Raw genomic sequence first — 19,361 nt, forward strand, 5'->3', positions numbered from 1 at the left:
CTGATCACAGTTTGTCCCTATTTACCTGTTGCTGACCTGGCATGTCACCTGACCACAGTTTGGGCCAGCTCACCTGTTGCTGACCTGGCTTGTTCCTGCTCACCTATAGCTGACCTGACATGTCACCTGACCTTCCCTTGTTTCTGCTCACCTGTTGCTGACCTGGCTTATCACCTGACCACTGTTTGTTCCAACTAACCTGGCTTGTCACATGACCAATTTGTTCCTGCTCACCTGTTGTTGACCTGGCTTGTTTCCTGATCTACAGCTGCTCTGTCCTCTATGCTCTGCCAGCACCTGTGCCCTGTTTCCCCTCCAGGGAGATGGAGGTGAAAGGGAAGCCCTCTCATGACATAATCCTCCAGCCAGGTATGTGAGAACACCACCCACACACAGGTAACTGCCGGAGTACAACCAATCTGCCCTAAGTAGGCATTTCTTCCTTGTTTTGTGTAACTATATTATGAGGTATTCCGGTCCCGTAATACAATTGCGCACCAATGCAAGAAAATGGGAGAAAAGAGCCGAGATGGGGCCCCTGGTAGTGGAGCTCCAGGCCACTAATGTATTGTAATGCAGCATGTGCCCAGTAGGGGTGCTGATACAATATATCCCATATTAATCTGCATCTATAAGGAGGTGCAGTGACCTGACTAGAGAGCCTGAGTACCATTGCACACTCCCTCCCTCCATATCACCCTCTTTTCTTCCAGCACACCTCTTAGCCAATTGGTTGGCAGAGTTTCCTCTGCAGCACAGAATTCTGGGACCAGTAGTTTTTCTTGTGTACAGATTCCTCCAAAGTCACACCATAGTCACTTAGTAAATACCATGTACAGCCATCATATTGGCCAATTAGCTTTGTTAGGTAGATCATATTGCTGATTTAGTGTGCTATGTTCTATACAACATTGAATCAATTATTATAAAAGGCTATATCACAAAATCTACAGCACCTATACCTATTCTGGATAAAAAATAAAGAAAGAAAAAAACATAAGAAAATCACTTTAATAAACATCAATGAGACAATAATTTCTGGGCCCACTCTGGCAGCCTCCATGCAAAGTAATAAAACCAGGCAATATGTCTGAAGAGTTTTATTTGTTTCTGTGTGTACATAAAACACACCAAACTTCTCCCTGATGTTCTCACTCCTTGTGATTGGCTCTTTGTATTTTAGAACAGTTTCTGATCAGCTGACAGGTCACAGTACAAAAGAAGGCTCGGAGATGACACAATGATATCAGTTCTGTGATCACAAACATCGGCTCCTGCTGCAGCCTCTCACCTTGTGAAAAAGTTGGAACATTGCAGTCTGATTACTGAGGGGGAGATGAGACTGAGGAAATGCCTTTTCATGCCTGCAGTAGAGTGATGACATCATCTTAGGTTAGACAAAGTCACTGACTGGAGCTCAAGGATGGCTTTTTGAAGTTAAAACTGAGTTGTAGGTGTTTATTGTAACATGTTGGAAATGTATTTACCATGGAAGGTCCACTTTATTATTTATGACCCATCACTTACACATGAACCTATGTAAGGACTTTTTTTTTTACATCCAGAATAGACACTTCTCACACACACCTCATGGTGGCGCCAATACTCCTTGCATGACTAACAAGATTGCCACCATATTAAGCCACCAGCGGCCCCCAGGCAAAGCGTCATTATTCTGCAGGGCTGATGGGGACCCCGCTGTACCCATGGAAATGATCTGCCCAGTCCCGGCGTTGGTGAACAGGAAATGTGCCGGATTGGTGGCTGTGGAGTCCTTATTGAGATCCTGACGCTATGGATACATTATCCGTGTCAATCGCTGGCTCTGCGGGGATGGCAGTTTCAGGCTTTGCTTCCAGTGATGGATCCACATTGGTTTCAGCATTTGCCTCTAACTCTTTGTTTTGCTTTTCAATGTCCGCCATCCTGCGCTGCACAACAGACGGCATCAGTCCCACATACGCTGCCATCAGACGGTGGTTGGAGCGGATGAATTTGGTAGCGCAGCTGTCCAGACATGTTTCCTGTTAGGGGAGAGAAGAGGTTATTTAGGTGTCATGTAGTGGGCTCGTCACACAATCTTCCACAGCTTCACCTCATACTGGGGCCCTGCGCCTTCTCCCACCTACCGAGGCCACCCTGCTCCTTTTCCCACCTACCGGGACCACCCTGCACCTTTTCCCAGCTATTGGGGCCGCCCGCCGTCTTCTGCCACCTACCGGGGCCGCCCGCCGCCTACTGCCACCTACCGGGGCCGCCCTCCGCCTTCTGCCACCTGGCAGGGGCCACCCTCTCCCTTCTCCCACCTACCGGGGCCGCCCTCCGCCTTCTCCCACCTACGGTGGCCGCCCGCCGCCTTCTCCCACCTACGGTGGCCACCCGCCGCCTTCTCCCACCTACGGTGGCCACCCGCCGCCTTCTCCCACCTACGGTGGCCACCCGCCACCTTATCCCACCTACAGGGGCCACCCGCCACCTTATCCCACCTACAGGGGCCATCCTCCACCGTCTTTGTCATCCTTTTGCCTTTCACAACCTCCGTCATCCTTCGTGTTCTTCCACCACCATTAGCAACGTTCACCTTCCCCCACTATCACTTTGTTTCTTCCACCCCACCCTCTCTTATCATTTACCTTGCCCCCCCCCCACCATTCCCGAAAGTACTGAAGCCACTGACCTGGCACGTCAGCCAGGCACCTCACAATTTAAGGAGAGTTCAGCCACAGATTCCCCTATAATTTCTTTCTGAAAGATCTATAATTGGTGTATTTAAAATGTTTGAATACCTTGCAGGAAGCCTGCTCTGAGCGATATGGAAGCCACTACTGACTTCTTTCTGAAACGTCAAATTACCTGGCTGTCTCTGCCTTCAGTATTTTCTGAGACACTAACCAAGAACCAGCATGCAGCCAGTGAAGTCACTGAAGAGATCAGACATCCTTATCGGCTTACTTGTGACAGGTCAGTGTCTCAGAAGATGAGCCAAAGGATTGGTGCAGCCGGCATTTACAGACCAGCGTTGGCCATATTTCTGCCAGAAGAACCTCTAAAGCTGGGATATAGTTTTGGGTGGAGCCCCCAGTACATCTCCAGCACTATGACAGACAAATCCCAGAGTGTATGGAGGACAATGCCATGTACACCACATGTGGCATGCAGTACCTCGTCCATGGTCAGGGATCTGTAGTTGAGGTTCTTGGCACAGCGGGTGAAGCACAGTTCCGTCATCCTGTTATAGACCAGCAGGAAGTCCCGCAGCTGCCATGGAAAAAGAGAAAATTGTGTATATGAATATGGGTCACCGCCCTCAAACCTGCACCCCACCACTAAACCTGGGCACTGCTAACCTTCCGATGCTCCCTAAAACCTGGGCACCAATCATTACCTGTCACCACCCTCAACAAACCTGGGCACCATTACTTCCTGTCACCATCTCCCACAAACCTGGGTACCATCACTTGCTGTCACCCCCCCACCACAGACCCATTATTACCTGGCACCATTACTTCCTGTCACCATCTCCCACAAACCTGGGTAACATCACTTCCTGTCACCCCCCCACCACAGACCCATTATTACCTGGCACCATTACTTCCTGTCACCATCTCCCACAAACCTGGGAAACATCACTTCCTGTCACCCCCCCACCACAGACCCATTATTACCTGGCACCATTACTTCCTGTCACCATCTCCCACAAACCTGGGCATTATCACTTCCTATGCTTACCCCTCTCCCCCGACACACACACACACACACACACACACACGGGACTCATTGATTTTACCCCGCCCCCCCAGGTATTACCATACAATATATTCATAAATATACTGACACAGAGCTCTATCACCCCCCCATAAATGCCCCCTGTGTGGCTGTGATGCTGATCTTTCCCCTGTAATAGTTCGATGGTGATTAAATCTTAAGACATTCTCATTAACTCTATTCTCCCCAATAATGAGGATGAGCCCAACAATCAATGACAACCTCTATAGACCCTTCGGTAAGATTTCCAGTGGTGGGGTAGTACAGAAATTGTGAATGTTAGTGCTTAATGAACCCCCGGTTTCCTCACATTGCGGAGCTGCTGTTCCTCTCCTGCCATTTTTACCGGTCACCGCTCTCCAATCTTGTGACCTTAGGGCGCCGCCATCTTCCCAGAGACCACTTCCGGCTTAGAGCGAAGCCACGCCTCAACTTCCGTCTGGGCGATAGATAACATCCAGCCTATAATCAATTTGCAGCTGAATTCCAGTCGCCGCCATCCTCCCGGAGACTAATTGCTCCTAGCAGGGAAAAAAAATTCACCGTCGCCATCTTTCTGAAGACCAACTATTACCTTAGAGTTTATTCGCTAGGTAAACTTCCGGCGCTGCCAATCACAACATGGCGGCGATACCTCAAGGCGACGCGTCCACTTCCGGCGAGCTGGGGGGCAGCTGTCATTGTAGCTCCGCCCACCAGAGACAGCGGATTACACAGAGAGAGCGCAGGCCGGAGAGCGCAGCCTGATATACAGAAAGAGAGAGCCGGGGGGAAGAGACAGAGACACCTGGGGGGAGGGGAGACTGCTGTGAGTGACAGCTGACAGAGACTGAAGCCTGACACCTGAAGGAGAGACCACCAAGAGACCTCCAGAGACAGCTCCCTGTCAGAATGAGAGACCGCCGCTGATAGAGAGGCATCCGCAGAGACTGCATGAGACACCGCCGTCCGCAGCCTAGAGTGACCGCCGAATGTCCAGCATCTAAGCACCAGGTAAAAGAGCGGACGCATCTGTAAGAGACCTCCATATCCCATGACAACATCGCCATGACAACCGCTTTCCAAAATCTGCAATCCCCCCCGATGGGGTCATCGTGTGTCATGTGTACCCAGCCTGCATTGTGTGTAATGGCTTGCCGGATATCCCCGGAAAACGCAGTCCGCAGAATGCTAACCGGCGCCTTCTTTAGTGCCGAAGCCTGTGCTGGTCATGTGACCAGTGCCATGGTAGTGGTCATGTGATCTACACCAATGACGTACCCTGCCGGTAGAGCTCCGACTTATATCTGTGTGACATTTGTTGCCGGGGGTCACATGACTCCCTGACCAAGGGGCGATTTGGTGCCGGTGGTCAGATTACTCCCTGACAATGGGGGGATTTGGTGCTGGTGGTCACATGACTGCTTGACAATGGGGGGGATTTGTTCTCGGTGGTCACATGACAACCTGACAATAGGGGAATTTGGTGCCAGTGGTCACGTGACTCCATAACGATTGGGGGATTTGGTGCCGGTGGTCACGTGACTCCATAACGATGGGGGGATTTGGTGCCGGTGGTCACATGACTCCATAAAGATGGGGGGATTTGGTGCTGTCGTCACATGACTCCCTGAAAAGGGGGGATTTGATGCTGGTGCTCAGGTGACTCCCTGACAGTGGGGCATTTGGTGGTCACATGACTCCTTGACAATGGGAAGATTTGGTGCCGGTGGTCACATGACTCCCTTACAAGGGGGGGATTTGATGCCGGTGGTCACCTGACTCCCTAACAATAGGGGGATTCGATGCCGGTGCTCAGGTAACTCCCTGATGATGGAGGATTCGGTGGTCAGGGGACTTCATAACTTTGATGTCATTCAGCTGGCCCCTGATGAAGCCATACGGCCATTCTGATTGGCCGACACAGTCTGGCCAGACATGATCGCAGCACAGATTGCCCCCCTCCCCCCAGGTCCTGATTGATATTAGCATCCCTTGCCATAAATAGAAATATTTTTCACCTCATGTGTATCCCTAATACCTGCAGGTACAATTGATGCTTCAGTCAGAATGACTTCATTTGTAGCCTCTCCATTGTGCTGTACAGAGCCGAGACTACAAATGTGACCACCCCCATCCATTATACACAATGCAAGGAATCATGGGACGTGTAGTTTTCCTATAGGCAGGAAGCTGACACTGCAGCCACTTTGCTGCCCTCTAGTGTCTAGCCAGAAATAGTGGCATCAACCATCAACAACCGCTGCTCCTCCATTTTTTGTACAGTGAGCGAGTGTTATCATCCAAGGACAAGATGTATTTGCCTGGCAGGATCACTGAGTAAAATAAAAAGTAATGCAGCCACCATATCCAGGGAGTGGTAAGCTGAACACAGGACAAGGTAGAGGTGGGCTAAGAACTTTCTTGTCACCCCATGTGGCAGTGCTGAGTGCCTTGGTGGCCAATTAGAAAGCGCCTATGCTGTCACATGATCCCCATACCTGGAAATACCAAGTATGGGAAATAGAAAGTTATAACGGGGCCACCAATAAAGAGAACCTGTCTCTGCCTTGCATGGGTTGGGTATATGTGCAAAATACCAAGCTGTACTCCCTGTAGGGCCCTCATTTCTGCTCAGCGTTCCCATTATCAAAAAAAGAAATGGCCGACCTCACCAATTATCATCCTCTATCCAGGATTGGAGGCTACCAGAGTCTGACCAATCACTGCCGCCGCCTCCTGCGTTCTGTGAGAGGCTCTGATTGGCTATGATAGAGGGAGTGCCCTAATTGCCCCTTCCACAATGCGTTGCAGGGCCACTATAGAGAATTGCATGAGCTGAGGAACGCTCTACCATTACTAAAATCTAAAACCCAATTTAAACACCCCGAGGTTCCCAGCTCTCGTCGTCTTCTTCTCTTCCTGGAGATGACATAACTCCTGCACAGGTGTGCCGGAGTTCATTCCCAGCATACGCAGAATTTCCGGTATCCTGGCAACCAAAGCCAATGCTGCGCATGCATAGCTCAGCTTTTTTCCCACAGCAATCATCCGCCTAGCATCTGATCATCCTACCTGACCAATGGCTAGGGACCACAATGGGGGGCAACGCAGCGGGACGCCTCCTCCTCTCTCTATAGAACGAACAGCACTCGTTAGTCCCTACTGCTGCTGGAGTAATGTATCTGTACTATGAGGATACACTTTTCATGAACCTGGATGATCCAGAAGACCTGGAATAGATTTGTTAGCAAATGTTTTGAATCCTGGACCATTCCTGGTTTGCTGGATCACCCAGATGAAAGTGAATCCTCTCCACCCTCGAAAAGGGCATTAATTATCGGGCCCATTGTGTATGTAACCAGGGTTCTATCCAGAGATCATGGATCAGCTTCCAGCAGGTGAAGTATTCCTGGGCAGGGTTATGATTGGGAGTGCTGGGTGGGGTCAGTTGGCACAGGTGAAGGTAAAGCGGCTTCTGATTGGCTGTAAGGTGAGGAAGGTGGTGTGGCTCCAGCTAGTGATGACGCTTGGTTAGTCCTGGTTATAGTGTAATCAGATTGTGTCATGTCTGCAGGTGAGTAAATGTTTTACTTCTTCCCAGCTCCTGTCCTCTGCATGCACCCTCCTGCCAACCCAGGTGTGTCTCTCCCTGCAACCTCTCACAGCCATATCCAGGTACGGGGACAGGTCAGTGTTGTCACTAGGAGGGTACATTGTATGAGTGTTGTCACTGGAGGTGCATGTTGTTGCGTTATGTTGTCACCAGCGGTATGGCATGCAGCTTGTGGTTTGGCTGGCCAGTTGGGGGCACAATGTTGGCGATGTTGCATTGGGACCATGCAATAGGTTACTCGGTCCCCTACCTGTGATTTGAGGTGACAATTGTGTCCCTGTGTGGTGATACAACCTACGGGGTACACCGGGCAGGATCGGGCCACCCAAATCACTAGAAGTAATAGAATGTACAGAGCAGAAATGATTTCTTGTTATAGAAACAAAAATTGATTGGAAGTTTTATATGCAATGAGGAGAATTGTTCCCATGTCGGGGGGGAGGGGGCGAAGTGATATGGGGGAGGGGGCACTCAAGGAACAATGGCTGCTATACAGGGACATTCCTTCATCCTGCAGGATAGTCCCTGAGTATAAACTTCTGGATGTACACATCGAGTTATTCCACACCGATCTTTCCCTTACTCCCCCATATTACACTCTGATTGTATCTCATTCTGTAATTCTCTATTCACTCATCTCTATCTCTCTTCTTTACTTTCCCTTTCTCCTTCCTTTTATAATTATTATTAATAAACAGGATTTATATAGCGCCAACATATTACGCAGCGCTGTACATGAAATAATTCTATGCATCTCTCCTCTGTGTTTCTCTTTTCTATGAAGTATTTCTCTTCCCTCGCTCTCTTATTTCCTCCCTCTTTCCTTCATATAGAATCTTTATCCTGCACCTCTCCATCCCTCTTATATTTATTCCTCTTATGTGTTTTTCCTTTCTCTCTTTTTTTGCTCTCTCATTTTCTCTCTCTCCACTCATTTAGTATTCCTCTCCCTCTTTCCTTCTTCTTCTCTCTCTATTGTCTTGTTTTTCTTTTCATTCTTTTCTCTCTTTCTTTTCTTTTTTTTTCTCTTGCTCGCTTTCTGTCTCGCTTTCTCTCGCTCTCTCTCTCGCTTTCTGTCTCTCTCTCGCTCTCTGTCTCTCTTCCGCTCTCTGTCTGTCGCTCTTTTTCTCTCTCTCTCTCGTCTTGTCTTTCTTTGTTTTCTTTTCTTCTCTCTCTCGCTGTCCTTCCCTCTCTTACTCTTTCTTTTCAGTATCCCTCTTCCCTCTCTCTTTCTCGCGCTCTCTCTCTTTCTCGCGCTCTCTCTCTTTCTCGCGCTCTCTCTCTTTCTCGCGCTCTCTCTCGCTTTCGCGCTCTCTCTTGTGCGCCCTCTCTCTGTCTCTTTCTCTCTCTCTCTCCCGATTCAGTATCCCTCTTCCCTCTCTCTTTCCCTCTTTCTCTAACTTTCTCTCTCTCCCTCTCTCTCTCTCCATTCAGTATCCCTCTTCTCTCTCTCTCTCTCTCTCCATTCAGTATCCCTCTTCTCTCTCTCTCTCCATTCAGTTTCCCTCTCTCCTCCTCGCTCCTCCCTGTCTCTGGATAGTTGTTCTCTCTATTTGCAGTAGAACAGGTTTTCCTGCTCTGTATATCCTGGAAAAGTCTTCATCAGATGGCATTCCCCCCGCCCTGCTGATACCCAGCGTATTCCACGTGCAGAGTTCCTCCACTGCCGGCATTGCTTCCAGCCAGGACCATTATATTGGTCAGATTACAGAAATCTGATAATTGCTTCTTGTATTGGGATGGGGCCACCACCTAAAATTCATTAGTTGTGCTTATTAGAAGAGGGGATTACATTCCACTCCCAAAAAACTCCCTTTTTAAGTCCCATTCCTGATCCACCAATAATCATGGCTGAAATATAATAGCGGCCCAATTAATTCTATTGGATGAGGATGTGTCCCTCCTGCACTTGCAGCCCACCTGCACAGCCCTGAGACTGTCCCGCACCCCTGAGAGACTGGGGCTTGTGCAAATTGTTGAATATTGTGGGCAAAGGACTAAAGGTTTGGCATGTGAATGCTCCGATTCACTTTAATGGGAGAGGACTGGACTGCAGTTGAGTTCACGCTTTGGCTCCCCTTGAGTCTGAAATGGCCGTTACTGAGATTAGAACATGTGGCTGTACTAGCAGATCGGGAATCTGGGTGTCTGTGGGGTAATCGGAAAGGAAAGCCAGCAATATCTCTCTGATTCTATCCTAGAATGCATGTATGTGCAATATGTCTGAGCATCTCACATTGTCCTCTCCAGGGTCACCATGTCTGAAGGAATTATGAGTAAAGCTGCCACCATGGAAATCCCCATCAGCAGCAATGGTGTCTCCGGGACCCTTAATGAAGACGAGAGTTTGGAGCAGGTAACCTCGGTCTTAGAATCCTAAAACAGCCCAAAGCTCCTTTCTTATGTGGTCAGTACTGCCAAATATTGTCTCCTTTCATCTCCTTGTCTCTGATTCGTCCATGTTATTATTACCAGCGTCCCTCCCTCTCTTCTCTCCTCCCTCCCTCCCTCCAGGTCAGGTTATGTATCTTCCAATTTCATCTACTGTCTAAATGTCCTAATGTCAGGATAGGTACGTCCCCCTGATCTTCTAATATCATTACTAATTGTTAGGACAGCGCCCCCTGGCAGGTAACATGGGATTAACTGGGGCGCAGAGTATGGGTGTCTTCACCAGAGTACCCCACAAGTGGTGATGGGCTGTAACACCTAGTGGCTACCGAAATACTTTGCAGGAGGTTGTGGCCCCCAGGCTTTCCCCACCAGGGGCAAGCAAAGCAGAAGGCTTTGGTGTAGGGACAGCCAAGAGCAGGTATTGAATAGGATGACAGCAAGAGGCAAGGTGTAGGCGGACCCATGTCAGGGCAGGGGCTGACGGCAAAGTCTGAGATCAGGCAAAGGTCAGGGCAGGCAGCAGATGAGTAGTCTAGGTTAAGCACAGGTCAGGAATCCAAAAAGGCACAATATGGAGTGTAATTGAGCAAATTTCAGGTAGCAATGCTGAGGTTCCAACAACCAGAGCCTGGAATTGGAGAGGTATAAATAAGGCTAGCAGCAAATAGCAGGACGAGTTGGGAGCATGAATTACTCGGCTCATTGGCTGCTCCACATACTCTGTAATCCTTTTCAGCTGTGCAGGGGATGCTAGAAAGGCAAATCTCTGCACAGCTAAAGGGAAACTGAGGATGCTGAAAGCTGCTGGACAGATAATATGAAGGCAGAGAGGTAACACTACTTCTCTACCTTCTTTCTCTCACATCTCTACTTATCTCAGATGTGTTCACGTCAGGTTATACATTTTTATTGTCTTCTACTGTCATTATCACCAATGTCCTTCCTTTTCATCTGCCCTCCCTCCTAAAATGTCCATGTTAGGTTATGTATGTTCCAGTGTCATTACCCGCAGCGTCCTTCCTTCTGTTCTCCAATCGATGTCACCAATGTGTCTGTGTCAGGTTATGTAGGAGTCGCGGGCTTGCAATGTCATTACTACCAATAATCCTTCCTTCTCCTCTCCTGTCCTTAATATTATCCAATCTGTCAGGTTATGTATCTTCCAATCTCATCTACTGTCATTACCACCAGTTTCACTTCTTCTTCTCTCTCATCCCTCTAGGTTTCTGATTTGCCCATATTATCACCACCAACCTCCTCCTTTCTCATTTCCCCTCCTGGTCTCTGAAGTGTTCATGTCATGTTATGCATGGTATATCAGGGTCCTCTCGTCCTGTATCACTGTCTGTATTAGTCTGTCATTTGCAATCCCTATTTAATGTGCAGCGCTGCCTAATATGTTGGCGCTATATAAATCCTGTTTAATATTAATAAAATAATATAATGGTGTTCTGCAGTCATTACCCCCAGCGTCCTTCCTTCTTTTCTCCAATCAATGGCCCTGATTTATGAAAGCTCACCAAGGCTGGAGGGAATACACTTTCAGAAGTGAACTGGGTGATCCAGAAAACATGAAATGGATTTTTAAAAATCCTTTTCTATTTGCTAGCAAATGTTTTGAATCCTGTACCAGATCCATTCCAGGTTTGCTGGATCACCAGTTCACTTCTGACAGTGTATTCTCTCCAGTCTTGGAGAGCTTTCATAAATCAGGGACAATGTGTCTGTCAGGTTATGTATGATTCCCGGGCTTCCACTGTCATTAACACCAATATAACCTTTCCTTCTCCTCCCCTGTTCCTATTAATATCCAATGTGTTAATTTCTGGTTATGAATGTTTCTATCATATCTACTGTCATTACCCCAAGTATGCTTCCTTCTCCTCCCTCTTGGTTTCTTAATTTCAGCTGTCTTTACCACCAGTGTCCTATCCTAGGGCCGGTCTGTATTGTAGTAGTAAATCATCAGTCAGTATGCAGAATATGGTCGGCTGTATTGTCTGTTTTGCATTATAGCAATGATTTTGCATGCTCTGACAATGAATGGCCTTTGAGTTTTTAAAATAGAGATCCCTACTAAACCCTTATATCTATCTTGGAGCGTTATCTCTCCTCTTTAATATAAAAATCTCAGGTTGTCTTTCTTCTGGTACTCCTAACTACCAGTCCGAATGAGGCACGGAATATAAGAAAGTGGATAGCATAAGGCAGGATTGACAGTAGGAGCTCATCCCCCCCGACACATTGATAAATGAAACCCACTCTTCCATATTCTATAATCTTCAGGTTCCTGCCATTTCTTCTCCTGTCCTGATTGATGGAATGACACAACTTTACATCTATCCCTTTAAATCTAATCTCTGTTTCATTCTTTTTATTTGTGTCGGATTTGTGTTTATTCTGCAATTAGAATTAGAATTTTTTTCCTGTTGCAGGATCTGCAACAAGTTATGGTTTCTGGCCCCAACCTAAACGAGACGAGTATTGTGTCCGGTGGATATGGAGGAAGTACAGAGGGGATCATTCCCACCGGCAGCCTGAAAGGTAAGTTGGGTCTCCGCATGTCTTTATTCATTGGCTTTTCTGTGCACTGTGGATGCCTTCATTCTCTGCCTCTCTGTGTTGGGGCAGAACCGTGGGATTAGTTTGCCAGTAATAGGAACATCCTGTTCTAGTTTCCTTGGCAGATTTAATCTGATTGGTTTGAGCAGCTCGATTGTACTTGGATCATTTTTATTTCATTTTCTTGCTCTGTTTTTGGGCCTAGTTTGTTTTGGGATCTGCCCCCAATAGATTTTCTTCTTTCTGTCATTGTCAACCTTTCTGTCAGTGGATCTGTATTGGATTAGACAACGTTTCTTCTGTATTCTTGATGCTGTATCCAAAAAAAGCAGACACAAGGCAAAGGACTTAAAGTAACCATTATTGTAACCATGTAACAATAAAGTAACCATTATTGGCCCTGGTCTCCCTGCAGCTGATTGACCTGCTTTATTCTGCACTTTCTTGTAAAAGTGGCATATTGGCAGCCCTTTGCTTCCTGCTATATCCTCCAGCAAGGAGAACAGTAAGACATATGCAGTGAAATCACTAGATCTGCAGTTACAACAAGCAAATCTTACACTGCAGACATACAGATTTGAAGTTGTAAGCACCGGAGTGCCTAGAAACGCTCCCATACTAGAAACTGCACTGCTATATTTCCAAGGTAAATTTCCTAGAAAATTTTCTAGAGTATTGTTTATGCATATTTATCATTTCTAGGTGTTCCCTATAACATATTACATCTTAAAGACGCTACTTCTGTTTTTAGAAGAGAGGAGTTACTTGCATAGGGTGCGTTATGTCAGATTTGGTTCTTCTCATAAATATTACTCATGTAAGATAGTGGGAATCTAATATTTCTCACACACTGATCCCATTAATGAAACAGGCTGTATACATCAATCAATTCTCTCTTCTGGTTTTCATTTGGCACTGGGCATAACAGACAGCAAAGGACGAGTGAAACAAGGGGTAAGACTTATGGGTGGGTGAACATACAGGTGGGTGGGCGAACCTCTATCAGACTTCTGCATCTTCCAAAGATGGGGATTCTGTAGGTCTGAAACTGAGCTTTAGTCTGTAGGGTGAGTCTGTGGAAGTGGCAAAAGTCACCTTCAGTGCCGGTTTATAAGGTAAGATTCCAGAGCAGTGTTTTTTTCTCAACCTTTATAACACAGGTGAACCATTGAAATAATGTTCAAGTCTTTAGGGAACCCCTTTTATATTTACTATATCCACAGATCATAGTACATTGGTGGTCAGTAGGAAGAATGCTTCTTACACTGCTGGCCATTGGGAGGAATGTCACCCTTACAGATAGCCGAAAAGATCATTGGTGTAACTTAAACTGACCTGAGAGGCACAAACTGCTCATTGCTCAAGGACCCCCCAGCAACCTCTGGGGGAACCCAGGTTGAGAAACACTGACTTAGAGTTAGCTAATTTCCTTGCCTGTCCAATCATTTTTTTTGATATTCAGCCTCAGGCAGTGATGGCTGCAGGTATGTTTTGGACAATTTACCAAGGCAGTCATTTTCATATATCTCATGTCTGTCAAGGCCGGTCATAGATTGGGGAATATTTTGGATCCCCTATCCCAGAATCCCATTGTTGTCTGCTTTTCCACTCAACTTGAAACAGAGCATGAACATAATAACAAAGGCAGGTAAGTACATGCTGCTGGGGTAGGGGGTATTTCCAAACACTTCAAAGTTCTCTACTTCCCCTTGCTCATTAAGAATCCATTGCTCATTTTTGCAAGAGTATGGAGAATATAGTTCTAGGTACATTACTCTGCAGCCCTATGGCTTTAATAATTATAAAGGGTCCACTTATGTCATTCACATTTCTTCCCCTCTCATGACATTCCCATATCTGTACTGTTCTCAATGCAGGATCAGCAGGCACACCATCAAGAAGCAGCATGGCTGCTGGGGAATGGACAGACATCACGTTTGCGTCTATGATTAAGCCCTGTCATGGGAAAAAAACAGCAGCAAAGAGCAAAGTTTGTTAGGAATTGTGCATTACATGGAAGAATAAAAAGGTATTTACACTTTAATACAAAGAGAAACACAGTTTGGTGCTTTGATTTGATGTAGGGTTAGATTGAGCGGGAGCACCGTTTAGAAAATGTAGGGGAGACATGGAAAGCACTTGTAAGTCCTCTCTCGCCCATTTGAAATCAAGACCTCTCTCATATCTTCTAGTAGAGATATAGAAATGACCTCTCTCGTATATTCTGTTAGAGATATAGAAAAGACTCCTCTCGTATCTTCTGCTAGAGATATAGAAACGACTCCTCTCGTATCCTCTGATAAAGATGTAGAAAAGACTTCTCTCCTATCTTCTGCTAGAGATATAGAAAAGACTCCTCTCGTATCTTCTGCTAGAGATATAGAAAAGACTCCTCTCATATCTTCTGTTAGAGTTTTGAAAAGACCTCTCTTGTATCTTCTTCTAGAGATATAGAAAAGACCTCTCTCGTATCTTCTGCTAGGGATATAGAAAAGACTCCTCTCGTATCTTCTGCTAGGGATATAGAAAAGACTCTTCTTGTATCTTCTTCTAGAGATATAGAAAAGACTCTTCTCATAACTTCTGCTAGGGATATAGAAAACACTCCTCACGTACCTTCTGCTAGAGATATAGAAAGGACTCCTCTCGTATCTTCTGCTAGAGATATAGAAAGGACTCCTCTCGTATCTTCTGCTAGGGATATAGAAAAGACTCCTCTCGTATCTTCTGCTAGGGATATAGAAAGGGCTCCTCTCGTATCTTCTGCTAGGGACTCTTCTCGTATCTTCTGCTAGAAATATAGAAAAGACTTTTCTCTGCCTGCCTTGCCACATCACAAATAACACTTCAGTTTCTGCATTGCTAAATCCACCGCTATAAATATCAGAGACGGAAGAAATTCGCTTCACACCATTGCCGACACGTGTACAGAGTCATCCCGCAAGGGGTTTGGGGCTCCGTAGTGTTCTCTCCCTGAGCTTTCTTGAATAGAGACTCTGTCAGGGTTGTTTGTATTCTCCTCCTGGCAGTGTATGCAAAAGTTTCCTCCGGATGCTCCAATCTCATCTCACAATCCAAACATAAACTGGGAGGATAGCCTACATTGCCTTCTGTGTATGTGAATTGGTCAGTGCTTTCTTTACAGCACTGTATGAGCTATATAAATGTATAATAATAGTGTGTGACTGTTGGAGGACATTAGAGTGTCCGCTCCTCTGTAGAGAGACTGATAGGATGGGCTCAGTGTTCTCTGTACAGCACTGCAGTATATGTCAGAGCTATATAAATGTATAATAATAGTGTGTGACTGTGGGGGGACATTACAATTTCTGTACAGAGGAGCTGAAAGTCTAATCAGTCCGGTCACACCAGGTCTCTATGGAACTGGCTTTGTACACAGAGAATTTATTTTATTAAAGCTCTCCAAGACTGGAGAATATAGTCTATCATGGGAGAACCTGGGTGGTCCCGCAAACTGGAAATGGATTTCCTAACATTGTTTGCGAATATGTTTTCAATCCTGGACTAGATCCATCAGTTGTGTGCGGTGGGTATAGCATACAAAGAAACAAAGGTATTCCCCAAGTGTAATCAGAACGCCCATCCCTATTCACAAAATAATGTAACAAGAAATACCAGGTCCTCAGACAAAACAGACTGGAATAAGTAGAGATTGAGTGGCTAAATCTTGCATTAAAAATGTCCACATTAGGATATAAATAAACAAAATCAATATAAAAGTATATTGTAGGTTGAAAAGTCACTTTTCAACAAGTCAATAAAAATGAGCCCGATGCGTTTCTCAAGTGAATCTTGCTTCCTCGGGGATACATTGATCACCTTAGAGTTCCCTATACGGTAAAATATAAAAGCAATTTCTGCCCAAGGCTTCAACATTCTAAAGCTGCGTACACACTTCCAATTTTTATCGTTGGAAATGAACGACGAACGATCGATTGGTCAAAAATCGTTCGTAAAAAAAGTAACCAACGACGCCGACAAACGAGAATAGTCGCTGGAAATGAACGACCGGACCGGCGGATCGGATTGGACGACGATCGTTTACCATCTATCGTGTGTACGGTCGTTCATTGATCGTCCATGGTCTGAGCATGCGTGATGAACGAACGTTCGTTCACTTCCTGTCGTGCACGTCACTTCCTGTATCGCTCAAACGATCGCATCTATTGTGTGTACAATATCTGCGAACGATCGTGTCGTTATCTGCATGTACAGGATCGGTGCTATACGATCGTTCGCCGATATCGTGCAGGGTCGTTCGTCGTTCGTTTACCAACGATAATTATTGGAAGTGTGTACGTAGCTTTAGGGAAATTCTAGGTCACAACGGCCTGTCAGTGTGCCGTTTCTGAATTGTGGGAGAAGCTGGATCATCTGCAGAATATCGATGGCCATTGAGCCATTATGGGAAACCATAAACCTTTTTGTAATATGCAGTACCTAATATTTGTCAGGCCTGGTCTCCTCCTTCTTTCACCGGAATTTTTGTCTAAGTTGTAGGTGAGTGGCAGCCCCTTTATTGTTACCAAACTCTTCAGTAACCACCCAGAAACAGCCGGGTGGTTACTGAAAATTGCCGGGCGGTGCGCCCAGCTAAAAGGGGCGGAGGAGAGCACTGCGGCTGGTACTTTATATACACTGCACCCACTTAATGTCCTCGTTGCCTCATTTTTTTTACTGTCTGTGGTTTTGTTTAGGGCCAGCGGTGCAGATAAATCCCCGCTACATTGGACTGCGACCTTTGACAGCAGAGGGACAAGGTTTCTGGCCTGGTTTTTTTATTATTGTAAATTAACCTCGGCATGGTTCTTGGCCTAAACTATCAATTGACACTAAGCCTTGTCTTCTCCGCATGTTCCGGCTGGTTCTTTCCTCCTGTCAGCGCCTCGTACTAACACCCACACTACGCAAATCTTTTATCATTTCAATTAATGGGATTCCAACTCCAACCAAAGCAATTTGTCGATGGCGTTTTATGGGGAAACGGTTAGAAGCTTTAGTAAATGGCAATTCATTGTCTGTGTCCCCCATTGGGGTGGTTTGTCCTGACTTCCTGTCCCAGTGACTGCACCCTTTGCTTCCAGTAGCAAAGGATAGATGTAAAAAGATTCTAACCCTTCTCCATGTTGTCCAAATGCTTTGGCTGACACTCTAAATTCTTCTATCGATGCACCAAATTTAAAACCAGGGTTGAGACATCGCTTTTGTTGCCCCCTAGGACAGGAAGTGTTTTAGCACTACCAAAGACCCCCATTGTTATTTCTATACCATGATGGCTGCAGCATTTACATTGACTTTAACCATAACACAGAATTCCATATCCTCCATATATACAGCTGACATTATTACGAGGAAAGATTTACCAAGGCAAGACCTGGAAATACCCCAAAGCCGTTAACCTGACCATCATAAAGTTGCGGCACACCATTAGTTCCGCTGGCTGGTTCCTAAATCTTATCCTCCCTCTCCCATTTTGCTGTACAGGGAACCTGAACCCAACCAGGGACATCTCACCAGTAGAATGTTTGAGGATGATAATAATAAAATTTGCTCTGAAACAAAGTTTATTACTGGCACATCAAAGCAGAAGACGAGTAGAAAATCCTGTCCCCTACCAGCAGAGAAGAGACCCTTACTCCTTTAGTGAAAGCAGTGGTCTCTTTGCAGAGGTCAGAATCAAAACTCACCAATGAGAAAAGAGCTTGGGCAATTCTGACTCTAAATCTGACTCCGCAGGGGGGAGTGCCAGAGCTTTGCCAAGAGATCACTGCTTCCACAGATAGAGAGAGCAAGAATCCTTCAATGCAGCATTAGAGCAGGTAGAGGTAAGGCTTGTCTACTCGGGCTCCGATTTGCTTTTTATTACATATAACCGAGGAAATATAACTCTTGTCCCAGACGCATAGAATTTCCTTCAGTCCCAGCAAGCACAGGGAAAAATGAAATTTCCAGGTATCCTGCCGACCAACATGCATACAATTGACGGAAATATCAGGCAGGTATAAACACTTATTGCAGAAGGAAGGTCGCCTGTCTCTTCCTGCAGTGATCTCCCCAGCCCCTTCACGCTGGGTGCACCGCCCAGCACTTTACAGTAACCACCTCAAATTTTTTATGACCACCACGCACCTACAGCTTCTTCCCACCCAGCCTGATCTAACTTTAGTTCCACATTATATATGCCTATGCCAAAGAGATTTTAATCACTTCCTGTCCTAACAGGAAGTAAAGGATTGTATCCCTAGTAGGGCATGGCAGTAAAACCTTGACAGACTCACTCGGGAGCCCCTAGGTTTTTGTTTTCAAAAAGTTTATTAGTTTTCCCAATTATAAATTACAAACATTGGTAAAATAAACAACAAGAAGGGAAAGGAAACATAGTAAAAGGGGAGCACCCAGATTTTACACCAAAATTGTTCTATTTCTATTATCTGCAGCCAAATAATATTTTATATTGGGAGGTGTACCATTTACTAGAGGGGGGAGTTTTACATTTGGTGCATTCTGAATCCTTTACCATTGGCCGCTTCTTTAAGTGGGTGGTGTTTCTTGCTGCACTCTAATTGGGTGGTGTTTCTTGCTGCACTCTGATTGGATGGTGTTTCTTGCTGCACTCTGGGTGACATTCCTTACTTTTATTTTAATGGTGTTGGTATCTATACTTTGTTAACAATGTAGAACCATGTTTATAAGGATGTTTTCATGGGTCAGACCACTTATTTTTAGCCACCCAGCAATATTTGTTTAATCTTTAAATATTTGTTTCTGAACTATACAAGTCTTTTGTTTTTGCTGAACCCTGTGGACAGGCCGGTTGTGCTGATATAAGTTGGCAATGAGGACCGCTGTCCTGCACATTCCAACACTTCAGTCAAGCTGAACGCTGAGTGAAATACCTGTCCTTTCCTCATAGGTCTGATTGCTGAGGACAGGTGGGGGGGGGGGCCTTTATCTACATCGTCTCACAATACTCCGACCTTTCCTTTCCTGGCTAATACACCGGCACTGCACATAAATTAATTTA

At 45.9% G+C, this 19,361-nt stretch overlaps 2 protein-coding genes across 5 annotated transcripts in view; one reads left to right on the plus strand and one right to left on the minus strand.

Moving 5' to 3' along the window:
• Positions 1-996: 996 nt before the first annotated feature.
• Positions 997-4,468, minus strand: TIMM10B (translocase of inner mitochondrial membrane 10B). Its single transcript, XM_072400990.1, has 3 exons — positions 4,076-4,468; positions 3,163-3,258; positions 997-2,024 (listed from the first exon to the last, which is right to left on the minus strand). Exons 1-3 carry the CDS (start codon positions 4,103-4,105, stop codon positions 1,776-1,778), a joined length of 375 nt encoding a protein of 124 aa, XP_072257091.1. The 5' UTR covers positions 4,106-4,468; the 3' UTR covers positions 997-1,775.
• A 13-nt stretch (positions 4,469-4,481) lies between these two features.
• ARFIP2 (ARF interacting protein 2) overlaps positions 4,482-19,361 on the plus strand; it is a 36,785-nt gene continuing 21,905 nt past the window's right edge. The window contains exons 1-5 of one of the 4 annotated variants that reach the window (XM_072400961.1): positions 4,482-4,758; positions 7,349-7,434; positions 9,611-9,716; positions 12,190-12,298; positions 17,035-17,097. In XM_072400961.1, coding sequence (XP_072257062.1) covers positions 4,699-4,758; positions 7,349-7,434; positions 9,611-9,716; positions 12,190-12,298; positions 17,035-17,097 — 424 coding nt within the window. In that variant the 5' untranslated portion in view covers positions 4,482-4,698. The remainder of the gene's footprint in view (positions 4,759-7,348; positions 7,435-9,610; positions 9,717-12,189; positions 12,299-17,034; positions 17,098-19,361) is intronic. The other 3 variants (XM_072400970.1, XM_072400954.1, XM_072400978.1) reach the window with 3 other exon arrangements.

Source organism: Pyxicephalus adspersus, chromosome 1 (assembly GCF_032062135.1).
Source record: "Pyxicephalus adspersus chromosome 1, UCB_Pads_2.0, whole genome shotgun sequence".
Taxonomy (NCBI): domain Eukaryota; kingdom Metazoa; phylum Chordata; class Amphibia; order Anura; family Pyxicephalidae; genus Pyxicephalus; species Pyxicephalus adspersus.

Excerpts from the sequence above, each read along its gene's own strand:
- TIMM10B (XM_072400990.1), bottom strand. The coding sequence starts at position 4,105 with ATGGCAGGAGAGGAACAGCAGCTCCGCAAT. Across the intron at positions 3,259-4,075 it reads AGGAACAGCAGCTCCGCAAT|CTGCGGGACTTCCTGCTGGT; the intron begins GTGAGGAAACCG and ends TTTCCATGGCAG. Across the intron at positions 2,025-3,162 it reads GATCCCTGACCATGGACGAG|GAAACATGTCTGGACAGCTG; the intron begins GTACTGCATGCC and ends CTCCCCTAACAG.